The sequence below is a fragment of the Barbus barbus genome (assembly GCF_936440315.1).
Source record: "Barbus barbus genome assembly, chromosome: 3".
Taxonomy (NCBI): domain Eukaryota; kingdom Metazoa; phylum Chordata; class Actinopteri; order Cypriniformes; family Cyprinidae; genus Barbus; species Barbus barbus.
The window spans coordinates 32,935,809-32,948,019 of record NC_136731.1 but is presented as its reverse complement, the minus strand read 5'-3'; the positions used below and the strand labels follow the sequence as shown (position 1 = coordinate 32,948,019).

The 12,211-nt window shown below is 36.7% G+C and overlaps 2 protein-coding genes across 4 annotated transcripts; both read left to right on the top strand.

The window, feature by feature from the left end:
* Positions 1–929: 929 nt before the first annotated feature.
* LOC306845903 (uncharacterized protein) lies at positions 930–4,082 on the top strand. 2 transcript variants are annotated; one of them, XM_079378912.1, is made up of 5 exons: positions 930–1,252; positions 1,416–1,561; positions 1,807–1,966; positions 2,213–2,336; positions 2,539–4,082. In XM_079378912.1, exons 2-5 carry the CDS (start codon positions 1,469–1,471, stop codon positions 3,608–3,610), a joined length of 1,449 nt encoding a protein of 482 aa, XP_079235038.1. In that variant the 5' UTR covers positions 930–1,252; positions 1,416–1,468; the 3' UTR covers positions 3,611–4,082. The 2 variants fall into 2 exon arrangements, with proteins under 2 accessions (XP_079235038.1, XP_079235039.1); XM_079378913.1 differs by lacking the exon at positions 1,416–1,561 and having other exon boundaries at positions 993–1,252; positions 2,539–4,008.
* A 1,264-nt stretch (positions 4,083–5,346) lies between these two features.
* Positions 5,347–12,006, top strand: rras (RAS related). 2 transcript variants are annotated; one of them, XM_079388003.1, is made up of 7 exons: positions 5,347–5,698; positions 5,963–6,056; positions 6,253–6,340; positions 6,651–6,753; positions 10,015–10,123; positions 10,213–10,331; positions 10,412–12,006. In XM_079388003.1, exons 2-7 carry the CDS (start codon positions 5,973–5,975, stop codon positions 10,497–10,499), a joined length of 591 nt encoding a protein of 196 aa, XP_079244129.1. In that variant the 5' UTR covers positions 5,347–5,698; positions 5,963–5,972; the 3' UTR covers positions 10,500–12,006. The 2 variants fall into 2 exon arrangements, with proteins under 2 accessions (XP_079244129.1, XP_079244128.1); XM_079388002.1 differs by having other exon boundaries at positions 5,356–5,662.
* Positions 12,007–12,211: the final 205 nt, after the last annotated feature.

Here is a 12,211-nt window from a genome sequence, read left to right as displayed (position 1 = left end):
AATATTTGGTTGAGATACAACTATTTGAAAATCTGGAATCTGAGGGTGCAAAAAATCTAAATATTGAGAAATTCGCCTTTAAAGTTGTCCAAATTCAGTGCTTAGCAATAAATATTACAAATCAAAAATTAGGTTTTGATATATTTAAGGTAGAAAATTTACAAAATATCTTAATGGTCTTTACTTAATATCCTAAAGATTTTTGGCATGAAAGAAAAATTGATAATTTTGACCCAATGTATTGTTGGCTATTGCTACAAATACACCTGTGATACTTAATGGCTGGTTTTGTGGTTCAGGGTCTCACATGCAGGATTTTCAAGATAATATATTGACAATTTCTTTCTCAATTGTATTCCATCAGAGTAAATAGCAGTTTTATTCTTTTATTTGTTAAACAGAAAATGCAAAACACCATTTTTATAACCCAGGGTGGTATATATAATAGTTATATTAAATTAACATAAATCTCATTTTAAGTCTGTTGCAATCGAGTTTGTGTGTAGCAGCCTTTGAAGCGAGATAAAAAAAATATATATTTTTTGATAGTCTGATAAAAACACATGCCATTATTGAAACAGAAATATATTGTAATGTACGGTTGTTTAATATAGTATAAACATGATATCAATAGGTAAATGTGGACCAGTGAACTAAGCGTTCTGAATAATATATATTGTTTACAAGAGAAGCACTGGGAGCTGGCTTACACAAACCTCTGCAAGGATAGAAGAGTCTCGTTTGACGGATTACACACTGGATTTGCAAACGAAAGCGGCGTGTTCCTGTCTGAAAGGCTACAGCGTAAAACACGATTCATCATAATAAAAATGCCGAGGTCTTCAGGGCAAACTGATGATGGCGAACAAACAGAGCGTGCCCGCGCGCGCGCGTCAGAGAGCAACCCTGCGCTCTGATTGGCTGGAAATGACATCACACAGAATGATACTATTCTTAGCTTCTGGAAACTGGATGACCTCATCTTTTTCCTCCCTCGCGCAGGTATAGACATACAACAACAAATAATGTTAGAGGCGCAGACAGAAGAGAAGAGAAGAAGAAAGAGGAGCACAGCTACCGAGAAGAGAGAGAGATCCAGGGACTGTTTACATTCAAACAGAGACTTCGCGCGATATACGCTTGCTCTTGTTTGTGCTATTTATTTACAACCTTCACCCAGCAGCTTCGTTGGACTTTTTCAACCTTTTTTTGATTTCCTACGCACTCTGCTGATCCATAACTGACTGAACTGGTGAGTACCAGCTTTTAGTTTGTTGTGAAGATGCCTAACTTGTTAAATGCAATTCGTGAAAACTTTAGGGATACAATTTGGCCTGATTTTAGGACACCGTATGTGTGTGTTTATGCGTCAGACACAGGCAGTAATTTTCAGTGTATTTTTTTATACTCCATAGGTTTTCGGATTATATAAACATTTAGAAGAACTATTTGTTTATAAAATCAAGAGATGGTCTACTACAGGGACAGTCAGTCCGAGAGGCCACCGTTGTCTCGTATTCTGCCGCATCTCTACCTTGGTGCAGAGACTGACGTAACGCAGGTATATTTACAATTATCTAACGATTCCTCGTGTTAAAGAGTGCATAATCCCCCCTAAACCATATTAAAACTACATTTGCTACGTAAGTTAGTTTATTTGCATATATATATATATATATATATATATATATATATATATATATATATATATATTATATATATATGCTACAATAGTTTGTTCTCGTCAGTGTTTTGCAGAACATTTAAGTTGTTTTCTCACCTCTCACGCGCTATTCGTACCCACAGGATGGTTTGTCCGACCAAGGCATCTCATACGTACTAAGTGTGAGCCGATGCTGCCCACAGCCTTCATTTCTGCCACATTCCCAGTACCTCCGGATCCCAATAGACGACTCCCTGCGGGATGACCTGCTTCCTTGGATCCCTCAGGCTTTGCACTTCATTGGTGAGGGATCCGGAATCCCACTGCTTACAACAGCCTGCATTTGCATCCCAAATGCATTACATCATTAATACATCGAGCATTGATGCACAGAGCTGTGACTATGGAAATAGTTTTGTTTTGTCTGTGCAAAAAAACATGAGGCTAATTTAAAACAGATAATTATTTTTATGCATCTGGTAGACATTTTTGGGTTATAAGTGTCATTGCATGTATAATATTTTTAATAAAACAAATGAACTGTTTCAGATGGGGCCATGTCATGTGGCTGCTCAGTCCTTGTCCACTGTGCTGCAGGAATCTCTCGGTCTCCAGCACTTGCTGTAGCTTACGTCATGTATAGCCTGAAAATGGATCTGGATCATGCATACAGGTAATGTGCATATGTTGTTTTGCTTTACTTCTACTGCCATTTTCTATGTAAAAAAACAACAAAAAAAACTGGAGTTTTACATCCAAAAAAATCTGTGATATGAAATTGGTGATAAAAGTGAGAATGATTTGTTTCATTGTTTTTTTTCATGAATGCAGATTATTTAAATAAGTTAATTATCATGATCTGATCATTCCTTTAGGTTTGTGAAAGAACGCAGACCCACAATTTCACCAAACTTTAACTTCTTGGGGCAGCTGCAGCTCTTCCAGGGAACGCTTTCTTTGAAGAATAATAACACAATCCTTCACACTCAGCAGTCAGGCAAACCTTTGGATAACTGCCTACAGCCCACCAGTGAAAAAAACGACAGCAGTTCCACAGTGGCACTGTTAACTAACCTGAACCTTCAGAACAGCACAGACAACAACTGTATTATTAATGGATGCACTGAGGATTCCAAAGCAAATGTGCACTGTGAGAACAAGAACAACCAAATGGAAAATATTCAGAGCCGAGGACAGCGCTGTGAGGTGATGAAGCCAGAGTTTACCTTATCTCTTTCAGACAAGCTCGGAGCGCTCACTCTCTGCACCAATCCCGTAGAGGTACAAAGACCAGTCAACATCACATCACAGACACAGCAGGATGCACCAAAGTCCAACCTACCTAAGCCTACTTACCTTCAGATTCCGTCTCTAGTGGAGAAACGCAAAACCCTTACTCTTTCCCTAACGCCAGTGAGTGCAGTTCCTCACACTCACCAGAAGGAGTCATTAGTGAACAGCTCTGGCCTGAAGCAGAGCAGTTCCGCCGTTGACCAGACGGGGGCGTCAGATGACCTGGGCAGAGTCCATATGGAGCCATCAGCATCAGAAACCAGAACAGAACCAAAAGAGGCAAATGGGAGCCAGGAGGCTTCAGCTAAACTCAGCTGCTCGAAATCACAACGAAGAAAGAGTAAACTAAACAGCAGTAACCCCAGAGCAAATATGGAGCAACAAAAAAACACCCAAGCGAGCCATTCAAGCACAAGATCACAGAGGCAGACCCAGGGACCACGTGGTATAGTAACCTCTCCGCAGGAGCTTTTCGTAAAGGAGGTTACTGGTGGTGTTGAAGCAGTTGAGGGTATGGTTGGAGACCAGAGCCCCTTGTCTCCAGTCAGTCTTACCGTCAACAAAATACTGGACTGGGGTGAACGCATGCTGCTTGGGGTCCTACTTGGCCCACGTATTAAAGTAGGACAGGCTGCTTTGCCGTACAGATGTTGAAGAGAGATGTATGGACTGCGCTATTTAAAGATACAGGTGTAAAAAAGGACTGTACACTGTATCTCCCTAATGATCCGAAGGAGCTAAATGAAGACAACGATACTATGGCTGAAAAAGCATATGTATGAGTGTGTGAATTCACTTATTTATTTAATGAAATTGCATGTTCCTCCAAGACTATTTGACAGACTCACGTCATCTGATGGACTGGTAATATGTGAATAAATGACTGAACGTCTACAAGAACAAGTGTGATTTGTTCTATTATAATGCACAGACTGCCTGTGACTTTATTGAAATACACTGATAATTGTTATTTATAAAGGGGTATTTTGCAGGTGGAATTTTAACACTATAGCTTGTATTGAAAACAGTGTTCATTAAAGACGATTATTTTATTCTGTCTCATTGTCTCTTTCATTTTAGCGTTACTTTAGCAACTATTTGGTGAACTGTATAATAAAATGTTACGAAAAGACAAAATTTTGCTGTGAATTTGAATGCCAGTTGATCAATAGGGCAATGGTCCTGTTCCTTCTTAAAGGAATAGCTCACTCAAAACTTTACATTTTGCTGATAATTTACTCACCCTCCAGCCATCCTAGATGTAGATGAGTTTGTTACTACAGTGGCATTTAGCATTACATCACTTGCTCACCAATGGATCCTCTGCAGTGAAAGGGTCCACAAGCAACCCACAAGCCTCCAGTGAATCATTTAACATCTTGTGAAGTGAAAACCTGCATTTTTGTAATAAGTGTGTCATCTGTGCATATTGTTCTCCTCATATAGGTGATTTCATGGTTAGCAGTCTCTTATTTTAGCCAGAGCAGCAGATGTAAAATAATTTATTGCAAACACGCAGCTTTTCACCTCATGAGACATTCACTGATGGACTGGAGTTTTGTGGATTTCTTGTGGATTATTGTGATGGTTTTATCAGCTGTTTGTTTTTTTAACTTACAGGAATTTATTGCAACCATTTATTTTAAATGTACTCCCCTTGGTTTAGTCACAATAAAGAGGAGTAACGTTTCTCAGATATTTTTGGGAAGGCAGACATCCGGTGGGTGTCTCTAAAAACATTTTTTCTACACATGCAGTTAGTCACATCCTGGGAGGTTTTCGTTTAATACAAGCCAAGTGATCCAGCATCCACATCGATTATCTATTCTAAACATTAAGTTTTTGTTATAGTTATTATTGCTTTTATTATTAACAGTAATAGCATTTTATTATTATTGCCGAGGTATCACCATATCGCAAAAGAATATACATGAAGAAATTATGTAAATGTTCAAATTCTAGGAAGGAAAAGCACCAATTATAAAATAAATAAGATACAAAACATTACAGCTGGACAAACATCTCATTTCATACGTCGCATTTTTTTATCATAAAATATTTTATTATTATATATTATTATTTTTGTTTTGCCCTTTATTTTTAATTTTTTTTATTTACCAGCTCAATAAAATCACAAGCTGAATAAAAAAATGACCAATGAATGCTGAATTAAGGCTCAATGTAAACATCTACTGTAACGCAGCCAAACCAGGCCCTTGGCCAAATATGGGAAAGACTACGCTCGAATTACACATTTAATATATAGCCTTCCCTTTATTGCGGAAATGCGAGCGTAGTAACAGCAGAATCGCTCCTCGAATCCTGCGCATCAGCCAATCAGAACTCGCCGTGGCTCACCGAAGAGAACAACAACGCCTAAAGCCCCGCCCACTTCAGGCGTACGTATGAGATACACTCAGAGACGAAAAAAGTTGCCCCTGGTCATAAAAAAAAAAGCTATCGGAAGCAAGAGAGAGCCCAGAAATCACCAAGAAAAATCCATAGGGCGGACATTCCTTTAAACCTGGAATTCGCTTTTTATCTCCCTAAGCAAGATGGTTGTATCGCTTGTACAAAAGGAGATTTTGTAGGTTAAATCTGGCGGATATAGTCTATTAAAGTTGTCAGAGTTTTCGCGGGTTTGCAGTGGACTAAGTTGTCTGACTTCAGAGTCGCTAATTTACACAAGGCGGCTGCGGAAGAAAGGTAACTTAATCGGCGATCATTGCCCAGACCAGCACGGTATTTGTTTTATTGCCTCTCTTGCGTTATCTGGAAATGCTATTGTTTCGTACATATTGAACCATGGAGACTGGACTATGATACATACTCGGCCAAAATCTGTAACATTGTACTGCCTGCTGTAGAGGTTTATCAGCGATGCCAGGCCTTGTACGGTCTTAAATCTTTATGCTCGATGGAGCAACGTTATTCCCTTTAAAACAGTTTTAGACGAATAAGAAGACAGGATTCGTGTTTTTATAACCTAATGTTTCATGTTTGCAGGAGTACGACCATGTCAACTGACGAAAGATATAAGTTGGTGGTCGTGGGCGGTGGAGGTGTGGGGAAAAGCGCCCTCACTATTCAGTTCATTCAGGTTAGTGTATTTTTCTGGATTTTTTGTAGGAAATAAAGATGTATTTATGGTTTAATATTGGGCAAATGCGCTGTGGGTGTGTTGTAAGAGTTGTGTGAAGTTCACAGTGCAGTGGGCTTTTCTCTGCATGTTCCTTCATGTTAAAGCCCTTGTGGAGTTGGTGAACAACCAAAATGTTTTCTTTGTTTTCTTTCAGTCATACTTTGTGTCGGACTATGACCCAACCATTGAAGACTCATACACTAAAATCTGCACCGTGGATGGAAAGGAGACACGATTAGACAGTATGTTGTGGAATTAATGTGTTCTTTAGGAAGGAATGAGTGTTAAAGAGCTCCACAGGTTCCCTCAGAAGGGAGATTTTGGTCAGAGTTGCATCAGTATGATTCATTGCTGACTACGGGTTCCTGCCCAGGTTTTGTTTTGACTTGCTGTTAGAACAACATCATGCCAGCTGTGCTTAAAGCAAACTTTGTGTGTCAGTCAGTTATGAATACCATTTGGGCACCACAAAATGTTGTTTGTGTAGATGAGCTCATCTTTCATATTCCCCTTTATTCATTTGTGTTATTGTGTCGTTTTCCTGTTCATTAGTCCTCGACACAGCAGGACAAGAAGAGTTTGGAGCGATGAGAGAGCAGTACATGCGCTCCGGGGAGGGTTTCTTACTGGTGTTTGCTCTTAACGACAGTGGCAGGTAGGTGTTTTCCAGAGTGTGTTTGTGTCTGTGTGTGTGCGAGGATGGGGAATAGATAGTTCCTAACCTTTCTGTGTGACAAGAACAGAGAGTGTGTTTGTGGCTGTGTGTGTTTTTAAAAAGAAAACCACAGAATGTGTTTGTGATGAGAATAAGACTGCTATGAGTGCTCATGTTATCAGGTGAACCTCAAAAGCTGAACTGAACCTATGTGTATGGCGAGAATAAATCTAGAAGTTTCTTACACAGGGTTTCCGCTGGGTCTTAAAAAGTCTTAAATTTAGTTGTATCAAATTTAAGGCCTTAAAGTCTTAAATTGTACAATAAAATCTTAATTATGATTTCAAGAGGTCTTAAATTTTGAGACGGAAAGACAAGAATTTGCGATATGGATGAATGTGACGATTAAACTTCAAAAGGCTATGCTTTCATTGTCTTTTACCAGGAACACCGACATATTTCTGTCAAACGCGACACTTGCTGGCAGAGAGTGAATCAGTTAACATAGGTTAAACTAGTGCGTGTACGAGTTTCACTGCACGATTCAGGCTATTAAAATACACTGAACGATCACATAATTTAAGATATGGGGCAGAAAATGTATAGCCTATATTTATATCATTTCATATTGTTAATATCACACGAAGAGTACCTTTTTTTTCTTCAAAAATCAGCATGATTACCAAATGTGATATTGATTTTATGCAACAGTTCAATAAATAAGAATTTAATATTAAGAGACTTAGGGGAGAGCGGGGCACAAAGTAACACTTTTTGACTTTCTCAAATTGTGTGAATCCACTTGTGTATAACTTTTTTATCCACAGTAATTTCACACTTGTCTAGTACAAATATGTTGCTTTGTTTCATAAATACAGTGTATATGTTTTTCTTTATTTACCCTCAAAAATTGGAAGTGAAATGTGACAACATGCCCCGTAGGTGGGGTACATTGTAACAGCTGAGGGGCACGTTGTTACATGACCATATGACAGCCTAAAATGTTATCTGATCTCATGAAAAAAATATACAAGACAAACTAAAATATTTTGTCAATAAATATTGCAATGGCATTTTTTAATAAGCAATGGCGTTTTTTAATAATTAAAAGTAATCTGATTTTTGAGTTTGACAATGAACATATTGCAACCATGCCTGGGACGGCCCATATAACCGAGCCAAAATGCTTTCCATATCTTGAAATAATATGTAATAGTGTAAATAACATCGCTAATGTCATAGAATAGCACGGCAGGGCAGATTGTAACGCAGTGTTACAACTTACCCCATCTGCACAACTTTAATTTAAAACCGGTTAGTGTCTTCTGCTAGTTATCGAAGCATTAAAAAACTATCTAAACTGATAAATAACAGATTGGAGATTAAAATAGCAGCCGATTTCTCTCATTTTAAATTAGTAATAAAAACTGAGATGAAAAATTTACTTAAGCCAGAAATACAATTTTACTATGGTAAAATAAATGTTCAGCGATATCTTCAAAATACTTGAATTTTGGCGCACTTTTTTTTCTCTATATAATGTTGATATGGTAACTAGTAAATACTGTAAATTTGGATATGCTAGCATGTGCGGGAATATTTAAAAAAACGTGTTACAACTAATGTTTAGACACTATATTTCCTGCTTTTGCTCCATTTCTACAACAAAATTAATTCTAAACACAGTCACAGCCCTGTTTAGCATCTCTGAGCAACATGACAGTGTTTCATTCCTGACTGAATCAACCTTTTAAATGATTCGGTTCAATCGCAATGACTCCCTTATAAACATTGACTTACTGTCACCTTTTGGGGGTTTTAATTTCACATTTAAAGTATCTTCATTTTTCAAAATAAGTTCAAATATCAGTTTTCAACGTTTTATGTTTCAAATATCAAAACATCATTTATGCATTTGTAACTGCAGGTTAGCATTCTGTGTCCCTCTGAGCTGCATTAAACAGTGTGTAAATACATCTAAATGCCACTTCATATGCATTGCAAAGATACATTTTGTTGATTCTGATTTCATTTGCTTGGTAACAGCCCAAATGCAAGAATTTGACTCAAAAGATGATGCACACTTTTAGAAAAAAATGGCTTAAAGGTAAAAATGCCCATAAAACTTGTTGGAAAAGACTCATTTCTATCACTGCTGTGAACTGACCACACAGAATATGAAGAATATCAAAAAAATTCAGGAGTCAGCTGTCCATTGTAATCTTTAAGATACCAGCACAATAACACACTCAGAAAAATATTGTCTGATTATCGTTATCGATAAAATCCCAGAAAATATCAAGATAATTTTTTTGCCACTTTCGCACACCCCTAATTCATGTTATGTAATTTTTCTAATAATTTATTGATAATAATTGTTAAAATCAATATTATTCATACTTTTGACTTATCCATTTTCTTAAAAATGGTTTAAAGGCTGAAATGTAAAGTTTATCATTTTATAAAACATTGTTTTTGTGAAAACTTATATCTGAATTGTAAACTATGCTTTTTACAGTCATTTTACAGTTTAATATGGTACTATAGACATTGCCCTACCCCGCTCATATGGTATTCATTTTATTTGTGCGGGTCTTAAAAAGTCTTAAATTTGAGCTTAAAAATCCTGCAGAAACCCTGTTACAGATGTGACTTGGACTATATTTTCCAGATTTTCTATGTAAATATTTGTACTGTTGTAAACTGCAATCAATTATTCAGCTTCTGGAGTTAAGACGATTTTTAATATATAGTTTTTCTAAAGTGAAATTCTTTATTTTCAGTTTCATTGTTTTAATTTTTTTTTAGTTTTTGTATTTTAAGACTGACATAATGTGCTAACTGGTATAATTGTCAAAATATTAAATGCTGTTAAAATTCTTAGCACAGTCTTTTGTTATTGATGTTTAGTGACATTATGTTTAATGAGAAATTTTTAGAATATAACATCAAATTTAAAACTACAACAAATTTAATTTGCCATTTGTTTTAGTTTTTACTAGTTGTTTTAATTATCTAGTTATTTTTAGTTCAGTTCAGGAAATTATTAATTTATGTAATGTTTGTCAATTTTGTTAGCAGTAATAGCACTCATAAAAGAGATTTATTTTGAATATTTGTACATTTGTAATTTAAAATTTTCAGGCTGCTATCCAAGATGAATTTAATTATAATGACATTCTATGATCTCTGTATTATTTTGTTATTTTTTTGTGTGTTCGTAGAGCAAAATCTTGAACACTTTCTTTCTCTCTGTTTCAGTTATGATGAAATTCAGAAATTTCACACTCAGATATTGCGGGTGAAGGATCGAGATGACTTTCCTATGGTTCTTGTTGGCAATAAATCAGATCTTGACCAGCAGAGAGTGGTACAATTTCCGTGTTACACAAATGACTGAATTTTTTATGAAAAACCCTAAATAGGCTGCCAATTCACATGTATGTGTTTTTCAACTAGATCTCAAGAGATGAGGCCATGTCGTTTGCTCGAGAAAACAGGATCCACTATATGGAATCGTCTGCTAAGAACCGCCACAATGTGGATGAAGCCTTCATGGAGGTTGTGCGAGCAATAAGGTATTTGGAATAGAGAAGCGCTCTTATGAGATTATTACAATGTACTACATTGTCAAACTCGCATTACCGTCTGTCTTCAGGAAGTTTCAGGAGACAGAGAGTCCACCACTCCCCGCTAATCACGCTGGGAAAAAGAAGAGTGGTGGCTGTCCCTGCACCCTTCTCTGACTGCCCCTCTGCACTGTTGCCTAGGAGACCGAAGCCCTCACTCTCACGTCTGGTGCCTTATATGTCTACACAGTGTGTGTGTGTGGCACTGTATGCATCAGTGTTTTAGTGGCTTTTACAGTATGTATGTATGAATTGGTTTCCAAGAAGAAACTGAACCGTGAATCTGTTGGAAAGAGGGAGTTCTTGTTTCATCCACGTTTTATGTAGTGCCTTGTAAAATCATGCTCTCGATTTTATATTCAAGCACAGTATTTGTTTAGATCCACCACAGTATGAGATTGCAGACTGATTGCGTGCCATGAAAGAGATTTAAAAAAAAAAAAAATTAACCACTGAGGTGGTAAATAGTTGCGACAATGTATATTTAAACAACCACATAAGCAATCATAGGCGGTGCTGACAAAGCTTTCTGATGGTTCTTATGTCATCTGTATGTCATATATTGGGTTACTGACTCAAAAAGTCTACAGTATTTTATTGGCCCAGAGGTCTGTTCGGCCTGTCTTCTCTCGGGAGATTCATTTAGTCAGTGAGATTGCACTGAAATTGCTGCTCAAGTCTACACCTTGCTTCCCATCAGTGGCAAGAATATATACAGCCAGCTTGTTTTCATTAATCTCTTTCTTATAAAGCAATGTGGAATGACTAAGACGTGATGTGGTTTTAATAATTGAGTATTTTTAGTAGTCGAAACAATGGGTCCAGGATCTGCAATGCTAGTATTCATACAAACCAAAGGCTATAATGTACGTTTGCACACTTAGCTTTGTCATCGTGAATAGTTATCTAATGTAGTTTAACACTAAAATGGACAAATCGTGTGGTTTTATTTTGGGATTATTATGCTATCTTGTTTTAGTTTCGATTTAATGTCTTTTTGAAGGTACTTCTATTTGTGCGCATATGCAGATAAAAGCAGTCTGTTTCCAGGTTCACATGCTATTGTATATGACATGCTTGTGATTTTTGCACCTTCGTTCATAGACAGTGATGAAAAAGTGATATTGAGGAATTGCCCAATGAATTTACTTACAAAGCATGATGTTAATCAGTGTTGTAAGGGAATGAGTCACTCAGTAAATAGGTAGAACAGCCTAGTTTGGGGTGAGGAAAAATAAGACTAGGTGCTTTTCCTTAGTCACACTATAGCAGTTCTTATGGTATACTCGTCTCTAGAGGGAGTTGCTACACACTTTACAGCCTTCAATCAAGGGACATAGATGGTTTTATCCAAATTGTGACAAATTCAGTTGTAGATCAGGTTTGTCAGCTGCAAATAAGAACAAAGCACTATTTAATTTGAAATGTTAAACAGAATTATACAATGTGGTAACAGGATGATTCTCATTCATATCATTTCAATGTAATTTCATGTCTTATGTTTTTTTATTTAAGCTGTGTTTTTGTTGGCTCTGGAGAAATATCGGACACCATTTATCTTCCAAGTTTGTATCTGAATCTAACAATATTCTTTTGTACACAATTAAAATGTCTTTAAACCATTTCATGTGAGCCTTTATGGGTGATTGATTCATTGGTGTGTGATTCATTTTAAAAGTATTCATAACAGTTTTTGACACGTAACGTTTTCGGTTTTGGCCTCAGATACTTTAAGATGAGGAATGAGGAAGTCATTTTTAAAGTAATACAATCTTATTTTAAACGTTATTATTATGAATTACATATAAATTATGTAACAACCCAGGCCC

What these genes read in the sequence shown, in the direction of transcription:
- LOC306845903 (XM_079378912.1), top strand. Translation starts at nt 1,469, where the DNA reads ATGGTCTACTACAGGGACAGTCAGTCCGAGAGGCCACCGTTGTCTCGT. An exon ending in CAGAGACTGACGTAACGCAG is followed by an intron (nt 1,562 to 1,806) that starts GTATATTTACAA and finishes TCGTACCCACAG; the next exon opens with GATGGTTTGTCCGACCAAGG. An exon ending in GATCTGGATCATGCATACAG is followed by an intron (nt 2,337 to 2,538) that starts GTAATGTGCATA and finishes TCATTCCTTTAG; the next exon opens with GTTTGTGAAAGAACGCAGAC.
- rras (XM_079388003.1), top strand. Translation starts at nt 5,973, where the DNA reads ATGTCAACTGACGAAAGATATAAGTTGGTGGTCGTGGGCGGTGGAGGT. An exon ending in AAAGGAGACACGATTAGACA is followed by an intron (nt 6,341 to 6,650) that starts GTATGTTGTGGA and finishes CCTGTTCATTAG; the next exon opens with TCCTCGACACAGCAGGACAA. An exon ending in ATCTTGACCAGCAGAGAGTG is followed by an intron (nt 10,124 to 10,212) that starts GTACAATTTCCG and finishes TTTTTCAACTAG; the next exon opens with ATCTCAAGAGATGAGGCCAT.